At 42.5% G+C, this 17,771-nt stretch overlaps 1 protein-coding gene across 1 annotated transcript in view; it reads left to right on the top strand.

Moving 5' to 3' along the window:
• LOC145355258 (ATP-dependent translocase ABCB1-like) overlaps positions 1-17,771 on the top strand; it is a 120,554-nt gene that overhangs the window by 86,960 nt on the left and 15,823 nt on the right. The window contains exons 19-23 of the mRNA XM_080207133.1: positions 1,291-1,395; positions 1,572-1,649; positions 10,338-10,421; positions 13,505-13,708; positions 16,894-16,994. Of these exons, the coding sequence (XP_080063259.1) occupies positions 1,291-1,395; positions 1,572-1,649; positions 10,338-10,421; positions 13,505-13,708; positions 16,894-16,994 (572 nt within the window). The remainder of the gene's footprint in view (positions 1-1,290; positions 1,396-1,571; positions 1,650-10,337; positions 10,422-13,504; positions 13,709-16,893; positions 16,995-17,771) is intronic.

Raw genomic sequence — 17,771 nt, 5'->3', positions numbered from 1 at the left:
GGGAGTCAGTCTTAGCCCAGTGTTGGCACCCTTGCCTGAATCAGAAGGCTACAGAGTTTCAATCCCACTCCTGAGACATGAGTATACACCTGGGCCGACCTTTCAATGCTTTCATGTTGGAAGTGCTCTCTGAAATGAGTCTTTCAACTGAGGCCTTGTCTACTGACACAGGTGGACATAAATTATTTCATTTTAATAGTTTAAGGGAGAACAGGGATTTCTCCCTGCCCAACATTGATCCCTCTAACGAGACCAAATAAAAGGGATGTTTTGATCATTATTGGAGGGGATGGGGGTGCGATTCTCCCAAAAGTGCTGAATTGGTGGCAAAACTATTCTAGATCATGACAGTTTTTTCAATGCAACTTCAGACCTGAATCTCTCCACTCTGTGCAATGCAGGGGTCACATCACAATTGTGAATATCATTAAAAACCCAGGGGGCAGGGCCTATTCGCATCAAAGTCTGACAGCTCCGGAACTCTGCACATGTGCAGTGGTCCAGATCTGTCAGTCTCCCCCTTAGCTGGCCAGTTCAATTGCTGGTCAGCCCGCTATCCCTGCAGTTCCGCCCCTCCCCCCAGCTTGCCGCAATCGCTGGCCTTTCTCCAGCCCAGACCAGTCCCAATGCAGAGTGGTAACAGGACCTTCCCAGTTGCCTCTGGGCCCTGCACCTTGGCACTGCCCGGTGCCTTGTAGGCAATGCTAAGATGTCCCCTGGGTATTTGCACTTTGCCCCTTGGGTAATGCCGGGGGCACAGGCTGACACTGCCAGGGTGCCCATGCCCAGGTCTGCCACCCGATCATCTGGGGGCCCCCAATTATCCCCCTCTTCTCTCCAATGGGATCTCCCGCTAGTTCCCCAAATGAAGCACTCCTGGCAGGGTGGGAGATGCTAATGGGCCCAGAAGCTCAGTGCCAGGCCTGATAATTGCATTTAAAATACATTTAAAATATATGTTAAACATATTCAAATGACTTACATCACTTCCTACCTGATTTCTTCTGATTGGGAGATGTGCGCGGGTCGTAAAAGTTTGTGGGGAGCCCGCGAAATGGCCAACACGCGCATCTTCCATTCCAACCTCCCAGAAAAGTTGTGGATCGCGATGGGAGAATCGGACCCCAGATTCCTAACTCTTGGACCTAGCTATCTGAAAATTCAGTGCTTAATTTACAACAGTGACCACGTTACAGGAAAATATGTAATTGGTTGTGAAGTGCTGTGTGGTGTCCTGAGGTAATGAAAGATGTTACATAAACATGAGGCTTTCTTTTTCATTCCAATTAGGTTTTTGCAATCTCAGACCCTGAAGTGAAACAACAGAAGGCTGCTCTGTTTTCCTTGCTTTTCCTGATTCTCGGGGTTATCGACTTTGTGAGTTATAGTGTGCAGGTCAGTGATCTGGAAGAGCTGAACCTCTGATCCACCTAATGAAGTTATAAGAACACTAACAGATTGAAATTTTGTTTTGAATGCTGGTTTAATCTCTCAGGGAATTATGTTCAAAAATACTTGTGTTATGCTGATATTTTATATTAATCATAAATTTTTCTGTTCAAATCCTCAAGGGATACATGTTTGGAAAGTCTGGGGAAATCCTAACTATGAGGCTACGTGGATTATCTTTTAAAAACATGCTGCGTCAGGTGAGTCACTTTTCTAAGTTGTTATTTGATTGTCAGCTATCAAGTCTGAAATGTATTGTGCACACTGTAGAAACGTAATTTCGTGTATTATCCCCTTCCAACACCATCTGAGTCAGGGTGCGCAAAATGGATTTTAACCTTACCTGGAATTACAAGGTGGAAAGGAAATTCACACATCTCTAGGGGTATTCCCCAGCCCTGGAGATGCTTAGAGTATAGGGCTCCTGATTTTAAATGGGGCATGGATGGGGCAGAGTTTGCAATGAGCTTCCAGGTGGGCTTCCTGAAACAATATGTAGATAGTCCAAATAGGGAAGGGGCCATCCTGGAACTGGTACTGGGGAAAGAGCCCGGCCAGGTGGTCGATGTTTCAGTAGGGGAGCAGTTCGGGAACAGTGACCACAATTCAGTAAACTTTAAGGTACCGAGGGGTAAAGATAAATGTAGCCCTCAAGTTAAGGTGCTAAATTGGGAGAAGGCTAATTATAACAATATTAGGCAGGAACTGAAGAATGTAGATGGGGGCAGACGTTTGAGGGCAAACGTCTGGCATGTGGGAGGCTTTCAAGTGTAAGTTGATAGAGATTCAGGGCCGACACATTCCTGTTAAGGATGAAAGATACGTATGGCAAGTTTTGGGGACCTTGGATAACGAGAGGTATTGTGAGCCTAGTCAAAGCAAAAAAGGAAGCATTTGTCAAAGGAGGAGGCTGGGAACACATGAAGCAAGTGTGGAATACTAGGGAAGCAGAAAGAAACTTAAGTAAGGAGTAAGAAGAGCTAAAGGGGTCATGAAAAAGCATTGGCCAACAGAATTAAAGAAAATCCCAAGGCTTTTTATACATATATAAAAAGCAAGAGGGTAACCAGGGAGAGGGTTGGCCCACTCAAGGACAAGGGAGGGAATCTATGCGTAGAGCCAGAGGAAATGGGTGAGGTATTAAATGAGTACTTTGCGTCAGTATTCACGAAAGAGAAGACTGATGAGTCTGGGAAAGGATATGTAGATAGTTTGAGTCATGTTGAGATCAAAAAGGAGGTATTGAAGTTATTGAGAAATATTAAGATAGACAAGTCCCCAAGGCCTGATGGGATATGCCCCAGAATACTGAGAGAGACAAGGGAGGAAACTGCTGGTGCCTTGAGAGAAATCTTTGTATCCTCACTGGCTACAGGGGAGGCCCCAGAGGATTGGAGAGTAGCCAACGTTGTTCCTTTGTTTAAGAAGGGTAGCAAGAATAATCCAGGTAATTACAGGTCGGTGAGCCTTACATCAGTGGTAGGGAAATTATTGGAGAGGATTCTTCAAGACAGGATTTATTCCCGCTTAGAACTAAGTGGATGTATTAGTGAGAGGCAACAATATTTTGTGAACAAGAGGTCGTGTTTCATGAACTTGATTGAGCTTTTCGAGGAAGTGACGAAAATGATTGATGAGGATAGGGCAATGGATATTGTCTATAAGGACTTCAGTAAGACCTTTGACAAGGTCCCTCATGGCAGACTGGTGCAGAAGTTGAAGTTGCATGGGATCGCAGGTGAGCTGGCAAGGTGATACAAAACTGACTCGGTCAAAGAAGACAGGGGGCAACAGTGGAAAGGTGAGTTTCTGAATGGAGGGCTGTGACAAGTGGTGTTCCTCCGAGATCAGTGCTGGAACCTTTGCTGTTTGTAATATATATAAATGATTTGGCGGAAAATGTAACTGGATTGATTAATAAGTTTGCGGATAACACAAAGGTTGGTGCATTTGTGGATAGCAATGAGAGCCATCAGAGGATGCAACAGGATATGGATCAGTTGGAGACTTGGGCAGAGAGATGGCAGATCTACAGATATATTAAGAGCAAAAGGATAGTAAGGGATAAAATTGGCCCTCTTGAAGATCAGAGTGGTCAGCTTTGTATGGAACCAAAAGAAATGGGGGAGATAATAAATGGGTTTTTTGCATCCGTATTTACTGAGGAAACTGGCATGGAGTCTATGGAAATAAAGCAAGCAAGTAGGAGGTCATGGAATTTATACAGATTAAAAGTGAGGAGATGCTTGCTGTCTTGAGGCAAATCAGAGTGGCTAAATCCCCAGGACGGACACGGTATTCCCTTGGACCTTGAAGGAGATTAGTGTTGAAATTGCAGGGGCTCTGGCAGATATATTTAAAATGTCGGTATCCACGGGTGAGGTGCCGGATGATTGGAGGATAGCTCATGTTGTTTCTTTGCTTAAAAAAGGCTCAAACAATAATCTGGGAAATTATAGGCCGGTAAGCTTGATGTCAGTGGGTAGGTAAATTATTGGAAGGAGTACTAAGAGATAGGATCTACAAATACTCGGATGGATAGGAACTTATTAGGGAGAGTCAACATGGCCTGTGGTAGGTCACGTTTAACCTATCCATGAGAGTTTTTCAAGGAGGTTACCAGGAAAGTGGATGAAGGGAAGGCAGTGGATGTTGTCTGCATGGACTTCAGTAAGGCCTTTGATAAGGTCCCACATGGTGGGTTAGTTAGGAAGGTTCAGTCGCTAGGTATACATGGGGAGGTAGTAAATTGGATTAGACATTGGCTCATTGGAAGAAGCCAGTGAGTGGTAGCAGAGGATTTCTTCTCTGAGTGGTGGCCTGTGACTGGTGGTGTGCCACAGGGATCAGTGCTGGGTCCATTGTTGTTTGTCATCTATATCAATGATCTGGATGATAATGTGGTAAATTGGATCAGCAAATTTGCTGATGATACAAAGATTGGAGGAGTAATGGACAGTGAGGAAGGTTTTCAAAGCTTGCAGAGGGATTTGGACCAGCTAGAGAAATGGGCTGAGAAATGGCAGACGGAGTTTAATGCAGACAAGTGTGAGGTATTGCACTTTGGAAGGGCAAACCAAGGTAGAACATACATGGTAAATGGTAGGACACTGAAGAGTGTAATAGAACAGAGGGATTTGGGAATACAGATACATAATTCCCTAAAGGTGGCGTCATTGAGGAAGCCCATCACCTCCTGGGGATCTATCCTCAATTTCAGGAGATGCATTTTCTTTCTCCAATGGTGGCTCAATGATGTTTTCAACATAGTGCCTGTTATAATGCAGTTCTCATGCCTGCCCCACCCTGAAATACAGGGCAAAACTGCAGCTGTATAATTCATGAGATTAGTCTCAGAAGATATACTGTGGTTTCCCACTGGCCTCTGAAATGAGAAACATTCCCTGTTCCTGCCTTGGGACCTAATCCCTGATGAGAGAATACCACCCATTGACTGGAATTTTCCAGCCCCTCCTGCTGGTGGGATCTTCCGGTCCTGGTAAAATGAATGGAAGTGTGAATGGCCTGCTACATCTGCTGCAAAGGCACCTACAGAACTGGGGCTGGCAAAACATAGCCAATGATTTTGATTTTGTTAGTATTTACTTGGAGGAAATTTCTGCTCATTCAGTTCTGGGTGTCAATCAAACAGTCTTACAATTCAAAGGTGATGAAGGGGTGAAGAAGAGCTGGTGTCATCAGTACATATGGAAAACCTGAAGGATGCTATCACCAAGAGACAGAATATAAAGGAAAATGTGAGGGGGCAAGGAGAGAGACAGTGGAGCAGTAATAATGCCACTGGACTAGTAATCCTGAGGCTCAGGGTAATGCTCATGGATTCAAATCCCAATCAATTAATTAAACTGGAAATTAAATTTTAAAAACACAGTTTCAGTAATGATGAACCCAATTGTTGTAAAAATCCATTGGTTCAGTAATGCACTTGAGAGAACAAACTTTGCTATCATTATTTGGCCAGGTCAACAAGTGACTCCAGATCTGAAGCTGTGTGTTGTCTCTGACAGTTAGGTTTGAGCAACAATTGCTGGCCTTGCCAATGACACCTACATCCGATAAAGGAATAAAAAAGAAAACGAGTAACAGTGCAGGAGTAGGAACAGTAACAATTGGCGAGATTCTCTGGCTCTGACTGGATAGATAAGAATGGAACCAGATGAGCACAGTCTCACCCAGCTAGATGACTGTGAAGAGGGGATGGAGAAGAATGGTGTGGTCAACTGTGTTAAAAGCTGCAAATAGCTTGCAAAGAATAAGAAGGAAAAATCTAGCACTGTCACAGTTACTTAGAATGTTATTTGTGACTTTGACTGGAACCAATTTGGTACTATGGCAGGGACAGAAATTTGATTGGAAAGATTTCTATATGAGGTTCTGGGAAAGATGGTAGTCCAAAGAACAAAGAAAATTACAGCACAGTAATAGGCACTTCAGTCCTTCAAGCCTTCACCAACCATGATGCCTGATTTAACTAAAACCCCCTACTCTTCTGGGGACCATATCCTCTATTCCCATCTCATTGGTGTACTTGTTAAGATGCCCCTTTAAAATCACTACCATATCCGCTTCCACTATCTCCCCCAGCAACGAGTTCCAGGCACCCACCACTCTGTAAAAAAAATCTGCCTCGTACGTCACTTTTAAAACTTGCCCCTCGCACCTTAAACCTATGTTCCCTCGTAATTGACTCTACCACCCTGGGAAAAAGCTTCTGACTATCCATTCTGCCCCTGTCCCTCATAATCTTGTAGACTTCTATCAGGTCTCCCCTCAACCTCAGTTGCTCCAGAGAGAACAAACCAAGTTTCTCCAACCTCTCCCCATAGCTAATGCCCTCCATACCAGGCAACCTCCTAGTAAATCTTTTCTGTACCCCCTCCAAAGCCTCCACATCCTTCTGGTAGTGTGGCAACCAGGATGGAACACTATATTTCAAGTGCGGCCTCACTGAGGCTCTATAAAGTGTCAACATGACTTGCCAATTTTTAAACTCAATACCCTGGCCAATAAAGGCAAGCAAGTTTTGGGGGTGGCAACATATGCAAGTGGAATATAAATGTTGTGATGGAGTGGCAGTTTATAATGATAGAGAGGCTTTGGTTTGTTTTTGAGGGGGGAATATGGTGATGATGAAAGATTTGATGCGGAAGACAGGGACCTCTTACTGATATCAGCTAGCAAGATGGCAAGTAAAGTTAAATGATCAGCAGCTTAGTGGCAATGATGTCGAGTGAGATGGGTTTCATGGACAAGATGAACTCAGAGAGGTCTGGGGAGAGTTAGGAGAGAAACTCGAGCAGGTGCAGATTTAAATCTAGAAAACGGGGACCTTAGAGGAAGCTTTGTCTGAAGGGCTAGGGGAAAAGAAAGAAGTGGCAGAGGCAGCTGAATTGGCCAATCTCAATGACAATAAGTCCACAAGCTCCTTGCACTGATTATTGAAGATGAAGAAGGCAGGTTTCTAAACAAAGTTCCAAGGGTAGGCGTTTACCGAGACTCTGAAAATTAAACAAGTTGTATAGATTGATTGAAGCCTGCCAAATCTCACTGTTGCCCTTTGTGTTCACTTGCTGTCTGAGAAATGAAACACTGATGTTTCTTTCTGGCTTCAACTTCTGAACCTATTGATAGATTAGTGAAGCACATGTGAGATGGATAGAATGGTCTTTTATATGTCAAGAAGTACAGAATTGGTTACACTTCAGTATAAGTGGATATTGTGCACTGACACACAATGTTATATTTCTGTAACGCTGACAACTGCCAATCTCCAGATGCAATTTTACAACTCATTCACTCCATCCTGCACAACAACGTCTTCACCTTCAACAATCAGTTCTTCATCCAGACACAGGAAACAGCCAGGGAGACCAAATTTGCAACTCAATATGCCAACATCTTCATGCACAGATTCAAACAAGACCTCTTCACTGCACAGGACTTTCAACTGAAGCTTTACACTAGATACATCAATGGCATTTTCTTCCTTTGGACTCATGGCAAACAATCACTGAAACAACTGTATGATGACATCAACAAGTTCTATCCCACATCAGACTCACTATGGACTACTCTCCGGAATCGGTTGCATCAAAGATGGTCACCTCAGCACTTCATTGTACTGCAAGCCCACAGATTACCTCACAATGTTCCACTTCTCCATCCACCTCAAACACATTAAAGAAGCCATCCCCTACGGACAAGCCTTCCGTATATATAGGATCTGCTCAGATGAGGAGGATCACAACAGACACCTACAAACACTGAAAGGCGCCCTCATAAGAACAGGACATGGTGCTCGACTCATCGATCAACAGTTCCGACGCGCCACAGCGAAAAATCGCACTGACCTCTTCGGAAGACAAGCACGGGACTCGGCAGACAGAGTATCCTTTGTCGTCCAGTATTTCCCAGAGTGAAGAAGCTACGACATATTCTCCAGAGCCTTCAACATGTCATTGATGAAAATGAACACCTCGCCAAGGCCGTCCCCACACCCCCATTTCTTGCCTTCAAACAACCACACAACCTCAAACAGACAATTGTTCGCAGCAAACTACCCAGCCTTCAGGAGAGCAGTGACCATGACACCACACAACCCTGCCACAGCAACCTCTGCAAGACGTATCAGATCATTGACACGGATGCCATCATCTCACATGAGAACACCATCCACCAGGTACACAGTACATACTCTTACAACTCAGCCAATGTTCTCTACCTGATACGCTGCAGAAAAGGATGTCCCGAGGCATGGTATATTGGGGAGACCATGCAGACGCTACGACAACGGATGAATGAACACTGCTTGACAGTCACCAGCCAGGAGTGTTCTCTTCATGTTGGGGAACACTTCAGCAGTCATGGGCATTCAGCCTCTGATCTTCAGGTAAGCATTCTCCAAGGCAGCCTTCATAACACAAGAACACAAGAAATAGGAGCAGGAGTAGGCCATCTAGCCCTTCGAGCCTGCCCCGCCATTCAATAAGATCATGGCTGATCTGTCGTGGCTCAGTTCCACTTTCCCGCCCTCTCCCCATAACCCTTAATCCCCTCTCTTATCAAAAACCCATCAACCCGCGTCTTAAAAATATTTAGCGAGGCAGCCTCCACCACTTCAACGGGCAGAGAATTCCAGAGATTCATCACCCTTTGAGTGAAGAAGTTCCTCCTCAACTCCGTTCTAAACCGCCCCCCCTTTATCTTGAGGCTGTGCCCCCTAGTCCTACTGTCTTTTTTGAGCGGGGAGAGTCTCTCCACCTCTATCCTATCCATCCCATTCATCATCTTATACGTCTCAATGAGATCTCCCCTCATTCTTCTAAACTCTAACGAGTACAAGCCTAGTTTATTCGGCCTCTCCTCATAGCTCAACTCCCTCAACTCTGGTATCAGCCTAGTAAACCTCCTCTGCACTCCCTCCAAGGCCAAAATATCTTTGCGCAGGTGCGGCGCCCAAAACTGCACACAGTACTCCAGCTGCGGCCTCACCAATGCCCTATACAGCTGCAGCAAGACCTCCCTACTTTTATATTCAATCCCCCTCGCTATGAAGGCCAGCATCCCATTCGCCTTCCTGACCACCTGCTGCACCTGCAAGCTGGGTTTTTGCGACTCATGCACAAGGACCCCAAGGTTCCTCTGCACCGTCGCCTGCTGCAGTTTTTCGCCACGTAAGTAATAGTCCTTCCTACCATTATGGCACACGACAATGCAGAATCGCTGAGCAGAAACTGATAGCCAAGTTCCGCACACGAGGACAGCCTCAACCAGGATCTTGGGTTCATGTCACACTATCTGTAACCCCCACGACTTGCACGGGCTTGCAAAATCTCACTAACTGTCCTGGCTGGAGACAATACACATCTCTTTAACCTGTGTTTAACCTTCTCTCCACTCATATTGTCTGTATCTTTAAGATTTGATTACGTGTAAAGACTCGCATTCCAACCATTATCTTGTAAATTGAGTTTGTGTCTATATGTGCCTTGTTTGTGAACACAACTCCTCACTCACCTGAAGAAGAAGTGAGACTCTGAAAGTTTGTGCTACCAAATAAACCTGTTGAACTTTAACCTGGTGTTGTGAGACTTCTTACTATATTTCTGATAGCCAGTTGGTGAAGGAAGAAACCAGAGCCAGTCTATCTGGCATAAATTTATTTCACTCTAGTCTTATCAGTAAATGTCTTTTTATATATGCTACATCTGATCAGTGCCCTGCACCTGTATATAGATAATCTTAATTGAAACAATTAACACTAAAGGTGCAGAACAGACTTACAGAAGCAACAGACAGACAATGCTGAACCTTCGGCAGACGTTAATGTGTACCAGTTACGATGTTTAAGCATCGCCTACCCTGAACTGTAGGATGGAAAGGCAGAGTCAGGCCATGCCATTCCACTGAGAAGGCAAAGAGCCAAGAAGGGCCCAACAAAAATGCTCCTCTTTTAAAGCCTTTTCTCCCATTGGAGCAAGCAGGCCTCTGTAGAGAAACGATCAATCTCCGTTAGGCTTGATTCCCAGGTAAAAGCTTGTGATGTTTTGACTTGCAGGTTGTTTCACTGAGAGCTTTTAAGATGCAATTGGCAGAATTCATAGAATAGCTTACCTCCAGGCATGTCTCCCTTTTGTATAGGATATGTACTGATGATCTGCTCAGTCCTCCCCGCCCATTAGAAATGATTGGAGGTTAGATACTCGAATTGCAATAGAATCTTGGATTATAGCTGTAGCAAACATCCTGCTTGTTCTCAACTACGATCCTGGATTAGAATGACAGGGTCCCTGATACCACAACCTTATATTAATTCTTACTATTTAGTGATTCGAATTTGATTGCTGGTTAATTTATTCTGATATTAGGACATTGGTTGGTTTGATGATCAGAAGAATACTGTTGGTGTGCTAACAACCCATCTAGCTACAGATGCATCACAGGTTAAAGGGGTAAGTGCACTGGAATATTTCTATTTCCTTTTCAGAAGTAATGCATCAGTTACAGCATATGGTGTTACATTACTATGCAAGGTAACAAGGAGAGCGGTGCATATTCTTTAACAATAGATTTCTGTAACTCAGTGCATTTTTCATTTTAAAAGAAGCAGTGTTAGTTCATAATTGCAAAAGCATTGAACTCCAATAACTGGTGACCAGTGACTAATAACAGTGGATGTTTATTCATAGTCACTGAGCAGCTCTTATATGCCTACACTCCAGGAGTATGCCCATGTTACCAACAGGTGGCACCTTAAATAGCCACATCATCACATGACCACTCAGTCTCCATCTTCCCTTTTTAAGTTGAGACAACCAGCGGTACTGAGATGTAACTGATGCAAACTAGTTACAACATACAAATTGAACAGGTTAACAACACAGGACTATTAACATTGCACAAAACACAGAATAAGCTATTGCAACTGAAGCATAGCTCATCATATCGCCTTTGCCCCCCATCTTTCTTAAAAAATGAAGGACAGTTGTAGGCTAGTCCGTGACAAAGTCCTGGAACATTATATTTGGTTTAGTCATATGATCTGAGCGTATGATTGTAACACTTGACTGTGCTGGAGATGCTCTCGGGTTGGTGTCCTCAGTGTGTGTAATAACTCCACAGAGACAAAAGTCCCATCACCAAATTACTTTATTTACACCATACTTTGATACACAGCCAGCTCTCCCGTTGCTCCCTGCTGAATGCAGGCTGGGAGTCTGACACACCTGCTTTAAATAGGGAGCATGAGGTTCCCTTATTTAACCATCAGATAGGACTCATCAGAGATTTCTTTTCATACTCTAGCAAGCCAACCTCATTAGCTGAAGTCATCACAATGTGAATGGTATCAGGTGCCCTTGCAGCGTACCCTAAGGCTACTCGGCTTGCTGTGTTGACCTCTGGAGGACTGCATTTTCTATTGGTGTGGAAGGCCTGGATTGCAGGCTGGATGCATGGGATACAGTGGTGGTTGCGGGTGGTTCAAATTCCTGCAGTACGTGACACTGTCTGAGGAAACCACATAGATGTCTGGCTGTGGTGCATGACTATGTGCCACTGCCACTTCTCTGCAGCTGTGGGTGGCATGGACAAGCTCCTCTGACTTGGGCCTGTTTGTCACATATGATACAGCCTTTGCCAAATGCTAGATATGCGATTCTGTTCTGTGAGTAATGGCTGAAGTGAGGATGGAGTAGTATGTATCCTGCAGTGCAAAAACCTCTGTTTCCTGCCTTAACTCTCTGCTGCTTCTTTCAGACTGCTCACTCAGCATACAAGTGCTGATTCCACTGTTAAAACATTTCTGGCAAAGAAACTACTTATGGCCAACATCATCATGACCTTGTACACAATGCAATCTCTCACCATCTCAGTCAGTGTGCTAGATGCCCGTTTCTTTACTCGGGTTTTTAAGGTTGCACGTGCAACTGAATAGACTCATCAAACTTTTGGTTGGTTGCACTGAACACTTGACTATCCAGTATCATATTCTTTACTGGCATGTTTGTGTGTTCAGAACATTTGCAGCAATATTTTGGAATCTTCCTTCTCTCTCACCATTTAAAATACAAAGGACTCATAATTTTCAACAGCCTTGGGATCTGCAAAATTTAGGAGAGTGTACATCCATACCTCCATTGATTTTTCCGACAGGCCAACATTACAGTAGATGGGCCATTTTTTTTTTACTTTTGTTGATGCAATGAAGTCACTGTGCTATTCTGCCAACTCCTGGCACCATGTAGAAGCATTGGGTTCCGATAACTGGTGACCAGGGACTAACAACAGTAGGTACTTAATAACAATCACTAAGCAGTTCTTACATGCCGTGTCTTTACCCGTGCTGGGGAGAGCTCCTGTTTCACTGACACGTGAACCCTTAGGTAGTTATGTCAACATTCATCTACAATAATTTCTCTGTAATATCAGTAGGCAATCCAAAGAATTGACAGCAAGAGATATTTACAACATTTCTCTGGGTTTCAATCCAAATTACAGAAGAAAGATCCCTGAGGATTTCTACACTTCTATCTTTTAAAGAAGTACTTTCCAAATAATAAGCTTAATGAGCTAAATTTTCATTCCTGAAACTGTTCTTCTTGAAGGATTACATGGGATTAATCGCCTTTAATGCTACAAAGCAACAAATAAAAGTATTCAACAGAATTCCTCTTGATAAAACCTGCAAGTCACTATCTCTATCCATATTGTATTGTGTGTGGTACCTCGTGAGGTGTTGTAGTGGCATTTCAATGCATTGCCCCTGCCACTTGCCTCATAATGTTTGAAATAGATTCTTAAGGAACTTCCTGTTCACTGTCACACAAGAATTCCTCTCTTCTTGACTTCCTTCTCCCATTAACTGAGCCATGAACAAATCTGCAAACCCTTTCTGGTTTTGATTCCACAGCCCCACCCTCAGTGCATTGCCAGAGGCTCTTCTTCCTGATTCATTTTTACATTGTTTTGCAGATCCCTGTGAAAAATAATCTATGTAATCCACTGCTGTGGTTGAAACACAAATGTGAAACCACCAGACCATAGACTTTCGTCTTAATAATGGCAAACCAATGCGCAGTGGATTTTTCCCTCTGAACAGAGCCCAAACATTACGAGATACTTCAGGAGACATGAATCAGTTAGCATCAGGGTCATATATGTGGCCTGAAGTCTAGTCCTGATATCAATTACCATAGGCTATGAGCTATAACCTGACAGCAAAATTGTAAACATCTGTTTGTAGAATAATGCTTGAGGTTTATATACCCTGAGATAGCAAGAATGAAAATCAGATAGCAAGACTAAGCAGACTCTTTGATATTGAAATATTTATCCCCAGGAAAACTGAAAAAGTATTGTTATGCATGGATTGCTCTTAAAGACCTTGCTTTTTAATAAGCCCAAGATGTTTTGTTATCATGTGGTTATTTACTTTTGGTGCAAATTCATTCAACAGCTTAACTGCTGCTAGATTTACAAGATTGAAATTTTTTTTAAATATTGCATTTAATCAACAAATGCTTTTTCCTTCCAGGCCACTGGAACACGACTAGGTTTGGTGACAATCAATGTTTCCACCATGGGATCTGCTATTATTATCGCATTCATTTTTAGCTGGCAGTTAACTTTGCTTTCCCTAGCCTGCACCCCATTTCTTATTGGTGCCCATTTTATTGCAATGAAATCAGTTTCAGGCCATGCCTCTAAGGACAATAAATCTCTCACAATGGCTGGAAAGGTGAGCATTTACTGGAGAACTAAATTCTTTTTCCTGGATTGTTTATTAGTGTGACAAGTAGGCTTACATTAACACTGCAACAAAGTTACTGTGAAAATCCCCCAATTGCCACACTCTGACACCTGTTGGGTACACTGAGGGAAACTTTAGCATGGCCAATGTATCTAATCAGCATATCTGAGGTAACTTTTCTCAGTGCAGTCAGTAGGTTCAGATAATAATGTGAAATGTGTGATATTGGCTCAGACAATGGCAACAAAATCAAAAGAATTGTTTTGCTGGCAGCCAAGCCAAAATCATCTATTTTACGCTGGTACCTAGAAACAAAATTACATTATAAGCATCATAATCAAGAAAAGGTTTATGAAATCAATACATAAACAGTGCAGAGACAATATATTCTCCATTTTTAGTGATTTGATAATGTATTAAAATTTATTTTCATTTATAACACATTAATTAAATTGAGAGTTTATTTTGATTTTTTTTACTTGATTTATTATTGCCACATGTCAGCATACAGTAAAAAGTATTGTTTCTTGCATGCTATACAGACAAAGCATTCCATTCATAGAGAAGGAAACAAGAGAGTGCAGAATGTAGTGTTACAGTCATAGCTATGGTGTAGAGAAGGGTCAATTTAATGCAAAGTAGGTCCATTGAAAAGTTTGAAGGCAGCAGGGGAGAGTCAGTTGGTACATGACCTCAGAATTTAGTAATTTTTTTTCCTGACTGAAGAAGGTGGAAGAGAGGATTTCCAGAATGTGTGCGGTCCTTGATTATGCTGGCTGCTTTGCGGAGACAATGGGAAGTGTAGATAGAGTCAATGGATGGGAGTCTAGTTTGTGCGATGGATTGGGCTACATTCACAACCTGTTGTCATTTCTTGAAGTCTTGGCAGAACAGGAGCCATACCAAACTATGATACAACCAGAAAAAATGCTTCATATGGTTCATCTGTAAAAGTTGGTAACAGTTGTAACTGACATGCCAAATTTCCTTCGTCTTCTGAGAAAATAAAGGCATTGGTGGGCTTTCTTAACTAGTGTCAGGTTGTTGGTAATCTGGACATTTGAATACTTGAAGCTGTCGACCCTTTCTACTTCATCCCCATTGATGAAGACAGATGTGTTCTCCTCTATGCTTCCTGAAGTCACGTCAGGCTCATGGCGCTTTTTCAAGGTGGCATAATGGTTAGCACTGCTGCCTCGTAGCGCCAAGAACTTAGGTTCGATTCTGGCTTTGGGTGATTGTCGGTGTGGAGTTTGCACATTCTCCCTGTGTCTGCATGCGTTTCCTCCGGGTGCTCCGGTTTCCTCCTACAATCCAAAGATATGCGGGTTAGGTTGATTGGCTGTGATAAATTGTCCCTCAGTGTCACGGGGATGAGAAGGGTAAACCTGTGGGGTTATGGGAATGCAACCTGGGTGGGATTATTGCTGGTGCAGGCTCAGTGGTCCAAATGACCTCCTTCTATATTGTAGATTCTGTGATTTTGTGAAGTCAATGACATTCTCCTTCGTTTTGTTGACATAGAGATTATTTTCACCACGCCAGTTTACCAGATTCTCTATCTCATCCTCTGTCTCATTATTATTTAAGATCTGACCCTCTACGGTGGTGTCGTTAGCAAACTTGAAAATTAAGTTGGAGGGGAATTTGGCCAGACAGTCATTGGTGTATAAGGAGTATAGTAAAGGGCTGAGAACACAGCCTTTTTGGGTGATCATGGACAAGGTGTTGCTGCCTATCCTTACTGACTGTGGTCTGTGGGTTAAGATGTTCAGGATCCAGTTGCAGAGGGACTGCCAAATGAAGGTTCCTGGTGTACAACATGGAGTGTAGATTAGGAAATTACGAGCACAATCCCTAATATCCCCTGCCTATTAAAATTAAAAGTATAAGTTGATGCAATTCCGAATATGTACTCTTGGGTTCAGCCTCATACATGGAAATCATCATTTTAATTTCATTGATTTATAGAAACCCTACAGTACAGAAAGAGGCCATTCGGCCCATTGAGTCTGCACCAACTACAATCCCACCCAGGCCCGATCCCCATATCCCTACACATTTTACCCACTAATCCCCCTAACCTACGCATCCCAGGACACTAAGGGGCAATTTTAGCATGGCCAATCAACCTAACCCACACATCTTTGGATGTGGGAGGAAACCGGAGCACCTGGAGGAAACCCACACAGGCATGAGGAGAATGTGCAAACTCTCCACAGACAGTGACCGAAACCAGGAATCGATCCCAGGTCCTTGGAGCTGTGAAGCAGCAGTGCTAACCATTGTGCCACTGTGCCGCCCATTTCTTTACTTACAACAGATTAGAATATGGAGTAATCTATTTGTTGGCCTTTAGCATTAGAATATTCTTTTCAACTGGTAACAAATCCACATCCTGAAAGTCCTACGGATATAGCTTTAAAAATCTGTCATTATTTGCCTATGTCTCTGTAGACATACTGTAGCTAAATAACATTGCTCTATTTATAATAGGCTACAGGAGATGCAGAAAGCTCACAACTTTGTCTGCATTTACATTGCTGCTTGTACAGTAACAAATAAGATGCACAAAAAGGAATTAACATGACATCTGCCTCATATAAGTGCACTCTCCTGCTCTTTTGTGATGTACTTTGCATCTGCCCAATGCCCCATCTAATTGAGATGGGCAATTCAGTCAGAAAATGGGAAAGATAAGTCTTTGCAGTACGTGTCAGGGTACCAATACATTGGAACATTTTAAATACAACTCTCAACAACTCTTGGTCAATTCATCAGATGATCACAGCACTTTAATATGTAAATGGCAGACCTGTATCTAACCTTCTAATGCATAGGGGAGTAAGACACACATAAAACCTTCACGAGGCTTCATTTCCCAATAGTTTTTTTTAATTTTGAGTTTCTAGAAATATTCAGAATGGGTGCTTGTATTGCATTTTTAATCACTAAACTGAATATTGTTTAAGTAACTTGAGAATGGACTCTATGACACATAAAATAGCTGTGGATGTTAATTAGACTCATTAAATTGTTGGGATGTTCTTTTCTCAATGAGTCAAATGTATGTATTATACTTCATTTATTGACTCATCTTGTTATCTTTATATCTGACACAGCCATTGTATGAAATATTAATCTTTATGATCCTCTGTCTCACCTCAATCCAGATTTCAACAGAAGCTATACAGAACATAAGAACAGTTGTATCTTTAACAAGAGAAGATGCTTTTTATAAGAAATACTTGGAACATATCAGAAAACCCTACCGGTGCATATATTTTCAAATTGCTAATTTTATATCAGAAGGGTATTACTTACTGAGGCAATATCAAAAACATTATGACCTTTGGTAACATTTTAGTCACATTTATTGTAAAAGATTGAAAGCACTGGTTTAAAATGTCTGCTTAGATTGTTGATAAATAAACTCTACCCCTATTGCATAAGCTTGGTCAGGTCAGGTCACCAGACTGCAGGTTAACGGAACTGTAATGGGAAAGTTGCCGCCCTTCTTTCTAGCTGTAATAGTAGTTTTCGCTGGTAACAATATGTTTCAATTACACAAATCTGTAAGCATCCATCAAATGTTCTTTTTTTCCGTTGATGCTATCTTGGGTGGTGAAGAGGGTGAAAATTTACTGAGGGTAGACAGTAACATGGAGTTAAGGTTAAAATCTGATCAGATCTTAATGAATGGTACAGAAGGTTCGGGGGGATCGAGTGGTCAACTCCTGCTCCCAATTCATATGCTTATGTATCAATATTGTTGGCAGCAGATCATCTTTCTTTCCTGTTGTTTTAAACATTTTTCTTAATTTGATTACATGATGCATGGCAGGACTCCACACTACAGAAACATATTCTTCAGTAACAATGGACATAAGTCCAGCTTCCATCTACCTTTTTTGTATGCACATTATAGCCAAATGTAAACAAGAGCCAATAGTCTCACTAATGGAAACCAAGCAACATAAATTTCTCACTAGCTGGTTTATTGTATTTCGATTTTGGAATTCTAATTTTGGATTCTGAACATATTTACCAA

The sequence above is a fragment of the Carcharhinus amblyrhynchos genome, chromosome 2 (assembly GCF_965287045.1).
Source record: "Carcharhinus amblyrhynchos chromosome 2, sCarAmb.v2.hapA, whole genome shotgun sequence".
Lineage (NCBI taxonomy): Eukaryota > Metazoa > Chordata > Chondrichthyes > Carcharhiniformes > Carcharhinidae > Carcharhinus > Carcharhinus amblyrhynchos.
The sequence above is the reverse complement of the archived record's forward strand: the minus strand, read 5'-3'. Positions and strand labels throughout refer to the sequence as shown.